We start from the raw sequence: 19,573 nt of genomic DNA, 5'->3' as shown, positions 1-19,573 counted from the left end.
AAAGTATTACATTTTATGCCAATATAGATATTTGAACTATGTCCCCTGCTTACTGTGATAACCACTACACAACAGTGGCACTGGAGCTCAGGCACATGGTTTGATTGCAGTTATCAAGTGCTCTCCCTATCAACTCACATCCTGGCTTTGGCACAAATTTTGATTCAATGCTTCAGCTTCTATCCTTATCGAGGGTAAAGCGAGACTCATATGTATCCAAAAAAAATGTAATTCCATCATGTCAATAGATCACTTACGCTTGAGCTACGGACAGGATTTCCCCATTACGTACAGAGCTGTAGTACTATTCCAGTACCGGAGAGCATCATCAGTGCTGACAATTTAAGAAAGGGAGAATGGTCTGAAGGTGTGAAATGATGTTAGTGTTATGGAGGGCACTCGACTAGGCAAGTCCGTGCAGCTATCTGAGCCATAATGCCACGGTGGTGTAGCGCGTTTCCCGTCTCCAAGCAAACGGGAGACCTGCATTCAAGGGCCTACGTTTTCACGAGTTTTAATACAACTGCTTCTATCCTTATCGAAAATCTGATACGTTCGTATTTGCGTTCATGGTGGTTACAATTAAACCTTGTATACTTGAGAGAGCTCTCACGAGAGACAAGTGATCTTAGGACAACGAAAGTTCAGGAAACTATCTGTAGGGACATGCGTAAGGGAAATAAAAGGTGAACCATTCGAAGACAAACATTTTAATTTCCGCATAAGAGGGTAACATTTATTAACTGCGTACAAAATTTACATTCCAGGTTACAAACGCCTCTCAATCTGACGACCATGCGCATCCACGACAGCCTGGAACATCACTGGAGATTAGTATGCTGGTGCGCGAAACGACGCAGGTCACGGAATTTTCAGGTATCATGACACAGTTCTTGCACTGCTTGAAAATCGCGCTTTACGTCCTTCATTGTCAGCCATGGCAACAGTAACATATACATCAATATGTGGTAGAGCTCGCCTACGGTCTCTCCCGGGACAATTTTCAAATCGCCAGTTAACCCGAACTTCCGCATCATGTTCCTCAACCCCTGTGCGGAGAGAGGGCCTCTTAGTATTCCTTAACTCGGGAAAGCAGCAGGAATATTGCTGTGAGCTTTCGCGGTCAATGCTAACTTCGCTTAGAACTTCCGTCTTAATAAGCCTAGGTCGATGAATATAACTTTCTCCTAACATTTCCTATTCGACTGTACGAGACATCTTCAGAAATCAAGCGGCAACTGTAACCAGGACTCGAGGAAGCGCCCAGTATATGGCCAGTGTAGAGAGCACACAAGCCATTATCAACTACTGAATGTAATCAATCGTCATTCTTACTTTCAATCGACAATGTTGGCATTACCAGACGTAATATCATAGCCGACGCATGTAAATGCATTTGGTGCCCTCTACACTGCCCATATATTCGGCGTTCCTTTGAGTCCTAGTTGCAGTCTCTGCTCTAGCTCTGAAGATGTCTCCTACACTCAGGGACGAAACGTTAGGAGAAATTCTATACATCAACCACGATCTTTTAGGCCGGAAGTATCGAGTGAAATATTGCTGTAGTTTTGATGTTTTGATAAAACAGCTTTTCGAGTAAAGCCCTGGTGACCTTGTCCAGACCCAATTTCACTGTCTGCAACTGTAATGCACACTGATCCTCTCATTTCAGCCCTAAGTCGCCGAACCAGTATTGGCATCCAACGGCAGGTACAGCAACGCACAGACCTATCCTGTTGATTACCAAAACGACAAATAGTTTTCTGTCTATATTGGGTCAAACAGTGAAAGTTTAATTACGACTACCCTGTAGCTTGGCTAACCTGGCGGCGATACTTTGACTTGAGTCCATGGGCACGTCACGAGAGAGCAATGTTTCTAGATGGGCGTTCTCCAGACACCACTCAAGTGCAAAAGACAGCGAAGAGAAGGGACATTTGGATCAGGTGGCCTGCAGCTACGAGTACATGAGGGTTGTCCAGGACAGAGACGAGTGCTACCGTTTAAGAGCGACAAGCTTTCTTGTCTGGAAGTATCTATGTGATGGGTAACTCACATCAACACGCCGGTTCCCCACTGTCATTTATTTGTTCGTCTAGAGCTTTTCCATTATGAAAGCTGCTTCTAGTATCACTACGAAAGTACTTCACCCACGGACCATTGTGGCGTTTATCATCATCCAAAGGAAGTTAAACGTAAGCTCGTGTCAGCCTTGATATTAGTGGGTGGCGGGGGTGACGAGGGGGGGGGGGGGGGGGAATCAGTAGACAGAGGAGTAATTTTGGTGTGATTCAGTGTTGACTCTATTGGAAGTTAAAATTTGCAAAATGGGTGCTAGTGGTAACTCGTGAGTGCATTGAGTATTTCTAGGAACTAGTAACTGCAACTACTCCACTCACGTTTGGAGGGTGTATTAGTCCTCAGTGTGTACTTCCCCTATTCAAAATGGAGCGTACTGTGATTTAGTAAAGTTATTGTGGCGAAGCAGCAGGAAGGCAAGTCCCGAATTGGAAATTCTGCGTTCATGGTACCTGGCGATTCCACGACATATGTTACAGATGGGGACGGAGATCTTGATCTATATATCTCAAGAACAGCAACAGAGTAAATATGCTATCGATCCGTTCTCTGACGAGCTGCTGTGTATCTCAGAGCACCATAATTACGTAATTACGGTTTTACTAATTTTCTCTGCCTGGCAAGCAGTCGCAGGGCACTTGAGAACGACTCATTCTAACCTGTCTGTACGGTACAACTGTATGAGTGTGACGTCCTAACAGATAATTGTATAAAACAAAACTATATGCAGCTAATAAGGCAAAATTAAACAAATGTGGACATAACCAGACAAAGTTATTTGAAGAAATATTATGTGCCCCGCAGCCAGTAATCATTTAATTCGGTCTTGAAGAAATTGGAATACCTGTTGATGATTTGTGTGATCGAGATATGCAATCAATTTAAAAAATTTACCTTCGTGATTACGACTTTCGTTAAGAAGTTATTTGAGCGGTAGATTACGTGTATCAAACAATTTGTCAGTGATGAGCAGAGTGTAAAAGCTATTAAAGTTCAAAAACATGGGAACAATTTCCTATTCAACAATAGCTGAATTTTGTAGCTTCCCTCATCCCGAATAAAACATTGTGGCGACGCCATCAACTGTACAGTACGGAATATGGCCTTCATGTTCTCTGGAAACAATTATGAGCTGACAAGTATAAATACGAAATGATGTTTTACAGTCCACAGGTGTCACCCCAATACGGAGATGAATGTTTTAAGTGCTGTCTGTGGCTGTACACACGTCCACGTAATGGAGCCTCTTCGAGTTTGTTCCGGTGGCTCACCTCTAGGTAGGCACTGCAGGCAGACAATATGACTCGATGTGCCTTGAAGCGGCGTCCGGGACACCACACCGTCACGTCCACGAAGGCCTCTCCAGAGAAGTAGCGGAACAGGTGCGACAGCACCACGGTCTCGTGTTTATCCCAGCTTACCAACAGCATCTTGCCATAGGATATCTGAAACAAGTATATTTGCTCTCCATGAGACAATATATGGACAATTATACAGTGACAGGTAGATTCAAGCTGTTTACGCTTCTTACAAAGAACTGCAATAGACAGGCTTGGGTTTGGGTCATCATAGTAGTCCCTGCAAGACAACACTGTACGAAGATCTGTACGTATCCAGAGCACCAATTAATTTTTCGCAAACTTGTAACAGTATAATCACCATTCTCGGCAATATTAATTGTCTTACCTTCGCCATACACACAGCGATAATATCTAATAGGCTGACACTTACCAAGGCACTTATAGCACAACTGAGTTTCATTTGCTGAAAAGTTCCACTTTATTACTCAGGCAGTCCGAAATCATGACTACTTTCACGTTAATTGGCCAACAACTCATAGTAATAGATTGGTTTCATCCGGATGTCAGTGGCAGTTTCTACGTAGGAAACGTTTTCCTGGTAATTTATGTGCCGTTGTCGCCAAATGACAATTTCGGAGCGTTCAAACAAGAGAAAGTATTTGACAAAGAAATCACAAATGATGCTAACGATGTTTTAATATTGAAGTTGAAGTATAAAACAATGTCTGAATATATATTGATGTACCAATTAGACGAAAAATTTCTACAACAAACTGACCACCAATATTTATATTAGAACACATGTAAACCATCTTCAGAGCAAAATAAGCAATTGAGAATCTTGGTACCCAACATTATAAAATCAGCCTTAAAAAACTGTTCTACTATCGATGTTATAATAATCAACACAAATTTCCGACATAAAAGTGTTATTCATTAGCGGATAGAGCTGCTGAGAACCCATGTACATATTTTATTGATACTCGTTTCGTTAAGTTAATGTGAAAAAGAATTACAAAAAGTTTTGAATGTACGAAACAGAATTCAGTTGTTTTGGGTTAGCCCCCAAGTGATTTTCATTTATGGTCTTTAATTTTAGAAGGCAGAGTCGAACCTGGTGTTCACCAGAAGGAAAAATATATTACTGGAAACGAGCTTTCTTTAATGTCTTCGAAAGACTTCCCTTGTTTACTGCATCATTTCATAGATTTCATATTATGAAGGATATTTGTAATGCTTGTATTGTAATACAAACCTCATGATATTATGTATTAATGTCAATTTTACTTAATACTTTTACCTACGATTTTACGCGTGTACTATCAATGTACAAATAAGCCGTTGGCTTTGACTGCGGCCTTCGAACCATGGATTGTGTTTGTGCCCGGTTGTGGTCAATGTCATGTTGTGTATTGTTTATTCCTTGCATAACTGGAATTGGTTACCGAAGGTTACATATATAATGTAAATAGAAAAGACAACTCTTTTCATGTCATTCACTTTATTTTATTTTATTTATTGGGACAGTATGTGAATAATCTATAAGAAAAAAAAGAAATTTTATAGTTTAGCATTGACTTACTGCGTGTCATGTCATAACTTTTAATATTGTTTTATTATTCCAAGGGATAGGGTGACAATGTTTTACCTTGCAATGACAGCTCAGGGTTTATTACTAGACGCCGCGGCAATCGTCCACTCCTGGATTTGCGTGTTTAATTTGGATGTTAGGTAACGTTTTTATAAAAATGCTAACATTTCTTGTAATGTAAAACAGGAATTTTCTATGACATATAAACATTATCAATAAATGACGGTCGGTGCAACAGCGCCATAGCAAACTAACAGGCACCCATATGCGTATTCACATATGCATGTGAGAGACGCCTACCAAGGCGTCTGGTGACTTCTAAACATCATATTTGTCATTTAGCTTGTGTCGTTGAAGTGAATCAGTAGACACAGGCTGCCATATCAGTGAGCGTATATCACAGTCTGACTTCCTTGTGTGATAAGCAGTTCGTACGTATTGGTATCATATTGTGCAACTAGTTGCGTTTAATAACAAGGTATGTCTGTAATCATGAATTATCTGTAAAACAGTCATGCATACTGTCTGTAAATATTTTCTGTAAGATATTTAATTTGTAATTTTGTTGCGTGGTTTGAGAATGGGCGAATCAGCTCGAAACCGTTAACCACTGCAGCAATAAAATATATGTTCATGCAAATGAAACGAACAGAATACCAATTTATCAAATTTTTCTCAGTGCCAAGGAAGGACTTTCCGAGCTGTTTCACATGGTTCTATTAACGTACAGCGTGTTCTACTCGAGTGAGGGAGAGACTACATAGAACGAAAAAAAAACCATTAAAACAACCACCTTCTCTATTTTTATTAACCCAATATCGAAAAATTTTGTACTAGCGGGCAGTTATAGCTAGCTAACTTCAAAAACATGAAGCAGTATTACACTACAGTTACCAGCAAGGACATGTAATGATGATTAGCTAATGAATCAAAACAAACATTTTCAAGACTCTTAAGAGAATGAGATTTGCTTGATGTGGGAGATAGTTCAAAGCTTATGGAATGAAAGGAACTAAACAAATAACGAAATCAGCGGATTGGCACCTAACATAAAGTAACGTACTGATACAACTGCTAAATAAAACAGGGATATGTGAACAATTAAAGCTGAGTTCGGATTAATTTTGTAACTGAGGGTCGGTTCCACTGACAAATTTTTGAACAGATTAGTTGTTAGCCTTTGCGAGTCAGATTTAATGTCTGCTGGTATGTACAACGCCAAGCTATTGCGCTATTTCATAGTGGATAAATACAAGCAAAACGACTTCAACAAATTGACTTAAGCACGATTTTAGAACTTTCTCCTTCCAAAAGATATAATGATTTTACGTTGTTGACGATAAAACAGAAACAAAAGAGTAATTCAATGGTTATCGTATTATAATCCCAAATAATTTCCGTTATGAAGAAGAGTGGTCTCACAGATTTTTTCGGTGTGACTGATGAATGGTACATTTCTGGCATACGAAGGAACTGTTTATTACAAAAGTAATGGTGAACCAAATATACCTCCGGTGTTCACGACTGTAAAAATGGTGAGGGAATGATAACGAAACCACCCTCTAATGTTGAAGAGTGTGACTGAAAGTATAATAACAGAGCGCCTCGGTATGCATAACCCAGTTATCGTCTGTGAAAGTTTTAATTCAGAACAGATCCGCGTATTTATTCGGAAGTAGGACTGGAGATATACTTGAGGGCTGTAGCCCGTCCTATTGGTGTGCAGAAGGGTAGGGAGTGGAGACACTGAGGAATTCCGTGGTAGTGAAGAGAGCGATTCCACAACATTAAATAAAGCAACACAGTCCATTTCCTTACTTGCAGAATTAATAAACTAACTTACGTTAAGGACAACACACCCATCCCCGAGGGAGAACTCGAACATCCGATGGAGGAGCCGTGCTAACCATGGCAATGCGCCCAGACCTCGCAGCTACTGCACGCGAATGACAACATTAATGACAGACTTCGTCAACAGTTAATGTACGTAATGCAGCCTAAGCGACTCTCATTCTTACTACACACCATTCGAGAATGGGGCTGGGGAAGGAGCAACAGGCAGAGGACCTTGAAGTTCCGTCTGCGGTACACCGTAAAGTAGCTTGCGTGGTATAGGTATTGGTGCAGAGGAACGAGTATGCGAGACACTGTGGATGCTGGACAACAGTAATACTATTTTGATACTAGCTCTGCTAGTTTTTGCTTTTGTCAGGTATTACTGCTCTTCTTGCGTCTCGAAATAGTTTTCCCATTACCTTCTGAAAGCTTTCGCATCAAAACAACGCTAGGTGGAGTATACGTTTATACAAACATACAACTGTATCTCATACAGTAAAAACTCAAACAACAATATCTCATAAACGTTGCATTAAATAATTAAATTAACACTCAGCTTGATATAACGCATGTTTCGCATTTGTGTAACATGACCTGTAGGAAAACGATGGACCAGAGCGACTATTACAACGTCTCACCTATAGTTGAGAGAACTGAAATGTTGAATTAATATTTTACAAATAAGAGTCCGAAATATCAATATTAATTTTAGACAGTTGAGTTTCCATGTTCGAGGTACCCAAGAAACACTACCGTGTAATCGTTAAGAGATAGAATTTCTCCTACAGGGCACTAGGCAATACACTCCTCCTTTCCACTCCCCCTCCCCGACTCAACCACCATGCTATTCCCAACAGTGCTGCCTCTCTCTCTCTCTCTCTTTCGTCTCTCTCTCTCTCTCTCTCTGGCTGGCTGACAGCTTTTACTGTCTTCGCACACCCTGTAGCAGAGCTCTTACAGTCACTAGAAAAGTAAAGTAGAAACTATAGGAGGCAGTATGTGAGTTACTGGATGTAAGTTCCAGTTTCAAGAACTTTTAACTCTGGAAATTAGCTCATTTGGTCTCCAACTGTTATCTTCCAACGGTTTCTCCGGTATCTTTTACTCCGTGCCCTGACAGAGTATATTTCGATCTAACAGGGCACTGATCTGTATCACGTCATCGTGATGTGCAGTACATACGTTTTGATCCTTATTGGCGAGCCGGTGGTTCAACTCGTTAATATGTTGAATTTTCGAGAACAGCAATGATTCAAAAGTGCCAGAAACGTATGGAAATTTGTTGTAAGTGTTAATTTCTTTCTCCCCCCCCCCCTCCCCCCTCATCCGCCCTGGTCTAGCCCTTCTCCTGTTTCCTCTCTTTGTTCTTTGTCCATGTCTTCCTCCTCCTCTCTCACCATACAAAAGTTGCTCTCCTATCTCTGTCAGTCGGCTCCTCCTCCTATCTAGTCATCTCCTCCTGCTCCTCCCTCCTGTTTCTGTTCGTCTCCTTCTTCCCCCTGCCCACGTCCATTTCTCCCCTCCCTCTCTCCATCTCCACCCCTCTCCTTAACCTTGAGATTTGTTCACCATTGCTGCAAATTCGGAATCCGTAATAGTATTCTAATTATAAATCGATAAAGCATAAATACAAGCCGGCCGGGGTGGCCGACAGGTTCTAGACACTACAGTGTGGAACCGAGTGACCGCTACGGTCCCAGGTACGAATCCTGCCTCGGGCATGGATGTGTGTGAAGTTCTTAGGTTAATTAGGTTTAAGTAGTTCTAAGTTCTTTGGGACTGTTGGCCTCAGTAGTTAAGTCCCATAGTGCTCAGAGCCATTTGAACTAAAAATACAAATTCCCTGTTTTCTGTGAAACCTGACTGCCAGGAAGAACACAATACAGCTCATTATTGTGTATATAACTTTTGTTTAACAATATGCGTAATGAGAAATCGTATTTATAGAAAACACAATTTTCCCATGTATTTTAATGTCCTGCTGCCATAATTAAAGTGTTTGTATAGCATATCATACCAAAATTTTAAGAAAATCGGTCAAGAATTTTTTGAGGTTTTTGGTAAAACGTGTCCCCTTTACGTAATATGTATGTATTTACGCGGCTGTCTCACATAAAAACCTGTACGTCTCACTGACCGATACTTCTAACATCTTTTGTAAAAAGGCAACTACTTGTTGCTTAAGGTTATTATTATCTATCCTTTTTAGGTAGTTCATTGTTACTTGTATCTAAAGCGTGAAGTGTACCTGTTTTATGTGGGACGTCCCTTATATTGCCAATATCAAAATATATAAAGATGCCCATTAATGGTATCGCATAAAAATATGAAGTAAATGAGCTCAAGAACTTTTCGAGTTCTTTTGGTAAACTGTTACCTGTTTAAATATCACATATCTATTCCGCTTACTTATGTCCGAATGTTCACTGCAGTTTAAAACTCTGAAGCAAATCGATCAAGTATTTTTCCAGATTTTAGTTAACAACATTGAACGACGACTTATGCTTAAGGGGTAGTATATATATGGCCATATATAACTGTGCGAATCGCACTACAGGGTTTTCTTTTCCAGAACGAAACACAGGAGTATGTTATTAACTGAAACTGCAGTCCCTGGAGGATGGAAAATCGAATAAGGAACTTATTGAAAATTGAGTACTTAGAACGTGTAGAAACAATTGAAGAACGGAAATAAATAACTCTGAGCATATTAATTAGATTATGTTGGCACTAATGTTGGCATGGAACTGGGATACATTCAGAGTCAGTTGTGAAATGAATTACTTGATGCCGTAGCTATTATCGACACCAACAGTTGTCATTACATTGTGTATGATAATAGATATTCGTGTGCACAAGACTTGAAAAGCGCACAGGCATTCACAGAGACGATACCATGTCATAACCATGGATATGATAACTCACTGCTTTGAAGCCTCACTCAGCTGTGAAGTGCAAGGAACATGAAACAAATAAACTGGTTGGCTTTTGGAAAAAATATACTGTAAAACCAAAGTTTCATGTTTCCGAGATCAGTACCTACCACCACACGCTCATTTCAGCCAACGTTTGATAATATCGATTATGAGCGTGGTTTGTATTTGCACTTGTATGAGTCTACAGAGCGATCTGGTTACTAGATTTCAGACAAAGCTACGTGGAATTCATTACTTCCTTGGGTGTTGCAAATACAGGTTTGAAGAGTGATTGTTCCTGGGCTACATCAATATACGCCCACCATGAGGGTGATGGCATACCAGTTTTCACTTACATAGTTACACTTCCGATCGACTCTCCAGATATGAACTCAGCTCAGTTAGTTCCTTTTATCATAAACTTATTTAACAGTGTTTTCGACAGCTCGAGCTGCAAAGAGGTTCTTGTTGGCCAACCGAGGATACTTCTGCAATCAAATCCAGTCGAATAATTTCCATTGACGGATGATCTTGGTTCAAAGACAGTCTTATTAAGAGGATTATGCTTTCCAGTTATGTGAATGTTGCCACAGAATGTTAAATTTCACTGAGAGACTCACATATTTGATTTATTGTTAAATGCAACAACACTTATTACTTGTGAAAAAAGACTATCGTCAGTACACTGTAAATGAGATGTACAAAATAGTGGCTGTGGAAACCATTATTTTAACAGAGGGAACAATACATTATTTTAATCACTAATACAAAAGTGTATGTAGGTACTAAATCTAAATTATTTGGCTGAAAATCAAAGAATAACTTAATAGAATATAACCAGCTTTGACCAATATATTTTTTTTCCATTGGGACAAGTGATATTAATTCTATCAGCACCAACTATATAAGATATACAGGGAAACTGATTATGATGAATATGTGTGTATCAGAAGATATATATAACAAAGGCTTCACAATTTTATGAGTAGTTGACTTTACTCAGCATATGTGTAAAAGGAAGAAAATGTAATGGTAAGGAAACCTTTCCAAGAGTAACCAAGAAAGGACATAACATCAGTGAATATTATGCCAGTAGTAAAAGTATTTACCTTAAACACTTGAGAACAGAACAAATACAAAACAGGGAATCAAACATATGCTTCAGATATATATGCTTTAAGTGAAGACAAATATACACCGAAGTACAAAAATATGAGGAGACAGAAAAGAATTTGCTGGCAAGACAACAGGAAGATAAACGTTAATAAAGGGAAGAATACCTTGTATTCAACAGGAGTAAACGAACTAACTGGTAACAAATATGAGAAACCAAAATCTGAGGAATTTTTTTGATGTATTACAGAAGTAATAAATTACATTAGTGGCAAATAGAATTATAGATTTGTATAGCTTTCATAGTAAATATAAAGCCAGGCAAATATGGAGACTTGACCAGTTGCACTTGTATTTAATGTAATAAAATGAAAAGCATACATCTAACAGAACATAGAAAAAGTCACATTTTGGAGCATAATGTAAGACATTTCTAAAATAATAACCATAAGATGTTGCATAATGGCATAGACTATCATGTTAGGAGAATACATTTCCTCTAGAATAAGAACACTCTATATAAATAACATACTTCTCTCTAGCACTGTGAATACTAGAGAGAAATATGTATGTGTGTCAGTTAGAGTAATGTGAATAACAAAGTTTGATGAAGGGAAAAGGTGTATATATTCTGGAAATAAAGATATTGAAACATGTTTATGAACCTCAAAAGTTAATAAATAAATTTGATTTATAATTTATAGAGCACCGCAATCAGTCGTCCATTATTTGCAGGTTTTATTTGGCGAATCCAGATTTTGGCTAGTGCCTGACCGTTATCAATGCACTGTTTTCTACTCTCAATACATGTCAGTTCCCTGTTGTTCGGGCATCAGTCACAGAGAGAGCATTAGAATATATATGTATATATATTTCACAATGGTTTCGCAATTTTCTGACTAGTTATTTTCATTGAGTGTATTTGTAAATGGAAAACATGTAGTGATAAGGAAACCTTTCCAAGAATAAACAAGAAAGGACATAATATCAGTGAATATTATGACGTTAGTAAAAGTATTTGTCATAAATACTTGAGACTACAACAAATACAAAACAGGAATCCAAACATATGCTCTAGGATAAGAACACTTCACAGTTACTGACACCAGAACAACAGAGAACTGACATGCATTGAGACTAGAAAATAGTGCACTGCTAATGGCTAGGCACTAGCCGAAATCAGGATTTGCGAAATAAAACCTGCAAAAAAAATTAGGTCGACTGATTGCTCAGCTCTACAGTTTATAAATGACATCACAATCGCTGATTGCACCCACGTTCCTAATGGAAGGTAACCTCATCAAATAAATTTGAGTTTAGAATGTAAATTATGTTCATCACTTTAAGTCCCTGATTTGGAAGTTGCCGTAAAAATTAAATAAAAGCTACAATTTGACACTCTATCAGGGCCAATTCGACAAGATTTCTGACATCATGGGACTCATCATTGGCGTCTGTCCTCTCACCTTTCCCCCATGCACTTTCAACCGTGTCTGTCTTCGCTACTAACTGTGATACGCACTGTACACAAATCTTACACTAATTGCGGATTGTCCTGTAGAGAAATCTTACAGTTGTTGCGCTTCTGGTGCACCTTGAGAGGTGCGCTAGAAGCGCCACACCTGTTAGAGCGGCGGTTTGTGTCTTTAAACCGGTCTTGCACAGTACTTAAGTACTGCTGATCTGATCCTGATTCCCATCATAACAGTGCAGTTTGTTAGTATTCGTGTAACATTCCATTCACGTAAGTTATATCATTTTGCCAAAAGCGTAGAATGGAATAAACCTACAATATTCATTCAGCATAAGCAACTAAAAATCCTTCTAGTATGGAACACTATTCAAGAAATAAGCGGATACTGTAAATATACTTGTCTGATCCATGTACATTAACAGGCAACGCATATCAATTTTGAAAGATTATGTAGAAAAAATATTCTATCATGAAATTGGCAAAACTAAAACGTTCGTCTTCGACGTGTGGTTCAGGCTGTAACAGCAATACATGATAGAATATCTTGCGAATAAAACCATACAGGTATTGAGAAAATAGTGTAAAAGTAATGTAGACACAAAGAAATAACAGGAGATGATTAAGGTAAATGAATACCTAAAGTAAAGGTAGTAGAGAAGAAATAGGTAAATCTCATGAAACAGATTCCACATTTACATTACATTTAACACACTAGAATGTTAATTTCTTTCTCACACTATACTTACTAACTCACCGATAGTTGAAGTACAGAAACAATATTTTTCAAACAAGGCACACTGATAAGTTATTAGCGTGTAGGTCAATATAATGTGCTATGTAACATACCAACAATGCTACCGCCGTAAAACAGCAGAGATACTTCTTCTAACTATTCCTTACAGATCTTGAAAGTATAATTCAGAGGAGGACTTGACCAAACTGTAATGAAACTTTTCCATAAACTGGATTAAAGCAAGTTAAGTAAAATTAGAATCATGGCTAAATTGTTAAAATTGAGTGCAAAACTCGTAAGTTTCATATCAACAGAAAATCTTGGAGGAAACAGCATCTGTTTTTCTTAATGCTCAATCTTTCACCAGTGCTGCTGGAAGAGATGCAAGTTAACTGTACAACTAATAGCGGATAGCGGACACGTGATTTCCATATTGATGTTAGATACTTATACAGTACCTGTGACCAAGACGTATTTGTAACTAGCTTCACATCCTAGGTACGAATAGCACCAACAGAAAACAAAATAACCTATGACTGTATTGCAAACAATTAAAGAACAAGCCTAGCTTCACATTATCGTAATCAAAATGTAGAATCTCACATTACATTAGCAGATCTGTATCGATAGATGAATAGCTTGTTTTCTATGATAGTATAATGACTCTTGTTTAGCCCACATATAGTTTCCATTTCAGTCTTTTCGATATATAAACTCTGATAAATGTAACGAAGATCTCGCAACCATTGCCTAGGACTATTTGACATATCAATTAATGAATTAATCAATTAACGAAAACTAACATTTTTCTAAGATGACCTCACTGGTGAGATAATGTATCAATTACGTCATTAAAGTTGTCTATTCCAATTATATAGGCTGTAAGTACACTTCCAGCTAATCTGTGCTCTATTTCATCTCATAAAGTAACATTGATGAGTGTTATAGGAGAAATAAATTTTACTTGCTCTATAACTGATTTACAGTTTCAAAGCCGAGGGAAAGTCTCTCACGCTAACTTACAAAATGACAATTTCTCTGTTGGACCTATAAGCACTGTTTAGCGTTTGCCATGTCCCAGTTGAAAAATAGCTACGTTGCTCTTTAATGAATTTAGCGATTTTTTGTTTCATTCTTCGGCTATTACTGCTGAGTATAGATTCAATGTAAACGAAATCCAAGGCCTTGCTTCATGTTTAGCATAGCACAACTGTGAATGTCAGGAGTATCTTGAAAGCAATTTGCAGTAACACTACACTTACTACTCAATCAAGGGCTGCGATAATGGAGACACAAAGGAGCTAACATCATACATGGTTGTAAGGAGGAAAGCTAGGGTAGGAAGGACGAAAAGTTGTTGCACATTTAGATAGGAGCAACGGTAAGTGACCGGAGTAGTATAGTGAAAGCATGTTAGATATGGTGACAGACTGAATGTTAAGGGAAAGGATAACTACGATCTTAGATGTACAGAATTGTTCTGTGATGATGTTGCAAACTTTAATCGATAGTAAATTTACAAATGTGAGGTAAGGAACTGTGGTCCGGAAACGACCAAATCGTAAGTTATAAGCGAAAATCTTTCTGATACCTGTGATAGTGGACCTCCTCTACTGCAAGTTGTTTGGTATCCGTATTTTGAAGTGGTAGTATAGATCAAAACAACAAAAAGGTTTCCAACAAATATGAGCTGTAAAGTGAATATCTTAAGAACTATGAGCACTTGATCACTATTGTTAACTGTGAAACATCCAGTGTGCAAGTGCTCAGAGTTCTTAACGTGTGCGTTTTAGAGCTCCTGTTCTAAAAAAATATGGAAGAAAAGCGATAGCAGTAGAAGAAGTCCTTTGTCAGAGGTATCAGAATGATTCCCGCTTATAATCTCCGAATCGGTCGCTTCAGGGCCTTGGCCCTTCCCTCAAATAGGTGCATCTAGCCTTAGCATCCAAAAAACCTTGCAACATCTTCACGGAATCATCCTCTGTAGTAAATTACGTGTAGAAGTGCTACCAAGGACAAATGTCACAAGGCTGCACCGCTACAAGAGAGGCGTTGTGCAACTCGGAGAGGTTTACTGTTGACATGATGAGAGACTATGTTTCAGGAAGACTCAGGAAACATATTACTTCGTCCCTGATACGTCTCTCTAAATGATCACTAGAAATTATGGCTCATAGGAATTTTTGACGACAATCATGTTTCCCATGCACCTCGTGCTAATGGAATAGGAAACAGAGGAAGAGGTCGTGGTAGTAGACATCCCCTTCGGTAAAAGTGCGGAGTGTGGATGTGGATATCAACGTTCAGTAGAAGGAACTGATTTTGTTTTCGAGTTAACAAAGAGCTAAATTCCTACGAGCTGTTCAGAATGTAACAAGTCAGTTAAAAAGTAAAATCTTGTTTCGTGGATCGCGAAATCCTTCTGCAAACACTCTTCTCAAAAAATAGTTCATGCATCTGTGACATTACGAAACTGTAGGATGTTAAAGAACTTCATTGTTTCATAGCTCCATTTCCAAGCCGCAAACGCACATTTGAAAGAAGGCGGCAGCTGAACAGCAGGTGTTGGGGCCTCATCCACGAGGTTACCCGCTATCACGCCAGAGAGCACTGGTACGAGCGAAGAAGGCCCGGTGGCAGTAGTTTGTCTTACCGGCTGGAGGTGCTGCGGGCCGCCACGGCATCTGCGGGCGCTGTGTGTCGAGGTCGGCGCGGCGGTCGCGGCGGCTACTAGCCGGCAGAACGCCGCTGCCTCCGGAAGCGTGCGCGCCTTCCCCCACCCCGCGCCGCTCCAGCGGAGGCGCCCGAGTCCGACACGAGCGGCTTTCGGCTGCGACGCCCAATCCTGGCGGCATCGACGGCGGGGTCGTCCGGTGGAGCACTGAAGCGCAGCAGTGACATTCTACGAGGAAAAAGCGCGAGATATAGGGTGAGACCTAGTAGTTATGCAATCACCGAAGTCCTACTGCTCGTAATTCATGTCAAACGTGCCACCTCTGGGCAAAAGCTTGACAAAACCCTGACAAGGGGACATATTCAACTACGACTCACGTTTTAAGAATCAAAAAAGGCCACTTGCAAAACATCAGCCCCCTCAATCGATCCCATGCGAAAATTAGGGCCAAAATTCTGATAGTAAGCAGCCATGACCTTCTGAAAGAGCAGCCTTTGACCGTGAGGGTGTTTGTCATTCGCTCTGGACCCCCTGCAGTCACCCAGTGCCCGAGCCCGGAGTACTGAACAGTGTACTCAGTAAGAGGTTGGTTAAATACGTTATTGTTTTGACAATGTTAACAGGCTATTCTATCCCGCATCTGGAGCCAGAAATGCCATTACTACGAACGTTTTTATGTGATGATTCACAAATGCTATGTGAATGAATGAAACAAATTATTATCACTCTAAAGAAATAGCTTAACAACGCTGTTCTAGGTTATTTTCTTTGAATTTTTTAAACTGACTCTTTTAACTGGGAACACACATGCACGAGTAGCATTCTTTTTCTACGTCACTTTCACGAATAAACCGTAAATCGAAAATCATAAACTGATATCTCAACAATTTTTCAGTAACTTAGATGTCTTCATTTTCATTTCATAGTTTACGTAGAGCTACAGAACACCAGTACGACAGTATTGTTGAATAAATATTTAACGTATATGCACGCCGCGGTTAACATAATATGTACTCATACTACTAACGTTCGCATCACGTTTCACTACGAAGTAACACAGCTCGATGAAACTAGGATCATAAATAGAAAGATCTTCTACTGCACATTACAGATGATAACCGAAAGAAATAGGTAATGAGACGAATAGAAGTGACACTCATTCAGAGACACCACGATTCATGATGTTACAGAATTATGTGTGATCATCAAGGTTGGCGTGTATGCTTTGTACGTCCTACCACGCTGGCCACGAGATTGGTAAGGCTTTCTTGTGGTAGGGCGTTCCACTCCTCCAATAGCACGGTTGGCAACTGCTGGACTAACGGTGGTGCATGTGGACGTTCTACAGCATCACACACATGCTAGATGGGGCTAAGTTGGGCAACGTGCAGGCCTCCCATTCAGGAAAGGTCTTCTGGTTCCAAGAGCTCCTTCATCTGCACTGTCCGATGAGGACGCGTAGTTTCATCCATAAAAACGCAGTCAGGGTCCAATGGAACCTTGAAAAGACGTAAAAATGAAGTGAAGAGCAAATGGACTCCTGAGAAGACGTACTTGAGAAGGAGTACAGAGTCACAATAATGTTGACTTGTGAGATCTGAATGTCAGTACGATCACTCACGTAACATTACGCCTCTCCACTACATAACATCTGGATCACCAAAACAATCATGTTTGACAATGTTCCACGGAACGCTCCGTGTTCCCACTTCTCACTATATGAGGTTTCTTCTGCCATTATCGAGCATGACCGTCTTGGTTGTCCAGGTGTTAACGTTTGGGGACTCATGATGTTACATGGGCGTACTGACTTCCAAGTCTTTGAACACGGTACACCATCTGGTCATCGTTATTGTGTCAATGTACTCCTTCTCAAACTGCGTCTTTTCAGAGGTGCATACAGTCCTGACTTCATTTGTATGGATAACAACGGCATCCAATGGTTCAGGTGAAGGATCTCATGAAATGAGAGGAGATTTGGCGAATTTAGTGGCCTGCCCGTACCGTAGACTAAAACCCTATCGAACAGGTGTGAGATGGGTTGAGGAGAAGTACTGCAACATATCCGGATGCGCCAACGACCATCCAGCATTTGTCAATCACGCTGGTAGTCCTACCACAAGAACTTAGTTAGTACATTCTCCGAAAATAAACTGAGCATTTAGAAAAAGTCGCAAATGTAAAAACATAAACGCTTTTACTAAAAAAATAATTTCGGGCGTGGGGCTCATAATCGAATCCTACCTTGGATCTGTACCCAGAACAACATTGACAAGGAAAACTCTGTGAGATAAAATAATACTGTCACATTAGATGTAGGTCCCAAATGATAATTGTTAGGACTATGTCCCAAAAAAATTATCTAAGGATGAACATTGATTGTTAATTGACAACCATACAAATACAAATTCTCTATCTCTTAGTACTCATCCCATAGTTATAGTACTACCTTTCAATGAACAAGTGCACAATACATTACCACATCGATACAGTTACAGAAAAAGACCATAATAAAAATAACAGTAATAATAATGGTAATAACAATAATTGGGGATGGCCATCGTGGTCCATAATACCATACTCAAATCCATCAGAGAAGTCGCACCAGTAAACAACCGACTGATAATCATGCGTGTTCAATGCGACAACGAGAAATACACACTGATCAATGCACACTTCCCCACTAACCAGAGCAACAACAGAGACCCACAGTCCGCAGATAAATTCTGGTCAACCCCTGAGAAAATATTATCCAAAGTACCCAAGAAAGACATCAAACTTCTTATGGGCGATTTCAGTGCACAGATTGGCACAGAAAAAATGCACAGGAAAACAGTTAGAAATTATCCCGAACATAAATTCACCAATAAAAATGGCACACGGCTCACAGAACTTTGCCAGCAGCACAACCTCAAATTCATGTCGACATCCCTCAGAAAATACCACAGACACAGAAAACCTGGCGTTCACCACTCCGAAGTTATGCGAGTTCCAAATTGACCATGTGACAGTCTCGTAGCCAGTGCAGAAAGTAATCCATGACATACAGGTACGCAGGGGAGCCGACATTGATTCTGACCATTACCTAACACGCATAAAAGTCAAGTTCACCCCAAGAGAATTTTTGTAAGAACACTCCCCTACTGATGGTTCAAATGGTTCAAATGGCTCTGAGCACGATGGGACTCAACTGCTGTGGTCATTAGTCCCCTAGAACTTAGAACTACTTAAACCTAACTAACCTAAGGCCATCACACATATCCATGCCCGAGGCAGGATTCGAACCTGCGACCGCAGCAGTCCCACGTTTCCAGACTGCGCGCCTAGAACCGCGAGACCACCGCGGCCGGCTTCCCCTACTGAAATTTTACACAAAAAAGATCGCGGACTGGAGTGAATGAGGCTTGGGGAAAACGACATACAAATGACTGGCAAAATCTCAGAAAAAAATCACAGAGAAAGCACAAGCCCTCATTCCTCTGAACAAGAATACCAAGCACCACAGGTAGGACACTGATTGTGAGAATACGCTCGTCACCAGGAAATTGGAATACCAGAAATACAACAGTAGCAAGACCCCAGAAAATCTACAGGTATTCAACGAAACACGACAGGCAACAGCAAAAATTATTAGACAATCGAAGAGGAGATACCTGAAAGAACAGCTGGTCTCTATAGAGGACAATTTGGGCAACTACAACGCAAGGGACTTCTACAGGACGTTTGCAGAGCACTTCCGAGGATACACACCACTGAACCTCTGCTTTGGAAATAGTGACGGAAAATTGGCACTGACGCATAAGGAGAACTGCAAGGTACTGGCATAGTACTTCTCAGAACTTCTCAATTTCTCAAAA

General features: G+C 40.0%; 1 protein-coding gene across 1 annotated transcript in view; it reads right to left on the bottom strand.

The window, feature by feature from the left end:
• Nucleotides 1-19,573, bottom strand: part of LOC126273343 (proline-rich protein 36-like) — a 179,021-nt gene that overhangs the window by 24,798 nt on the left and 134,650 nt on the right. Inside the window, exon 3 of the mRNA XM_049976890.1 lies at nt 15,696-15,944. Within this exon, the coding sequence (XP_049832847.1) occupies nt 15,696-15,944 (249 nt within the window). The remainder of the gene's footprint in view (nt 1-15,695; nt 15,945-19,573) is intronic.

The sequence above is a fragment of the Schistocerca gregaria genome, chromosome 5 (genome assembly GCF_023897955.1).
Source record: "Schistocerca gregaria isolate iqSchGreg1 chromosome 5, iqSchGreg1.2, whole genome shotgun sequence".
NCBI lineage: Eukaryota > Metazoa > Arthropoda > Insecta > Orthoptera > Acrididae > Schistocerca > Schistocerca gregaria.
This window is presented reverse-complemented; position numbering and strand designations above follow the sequence as displayed.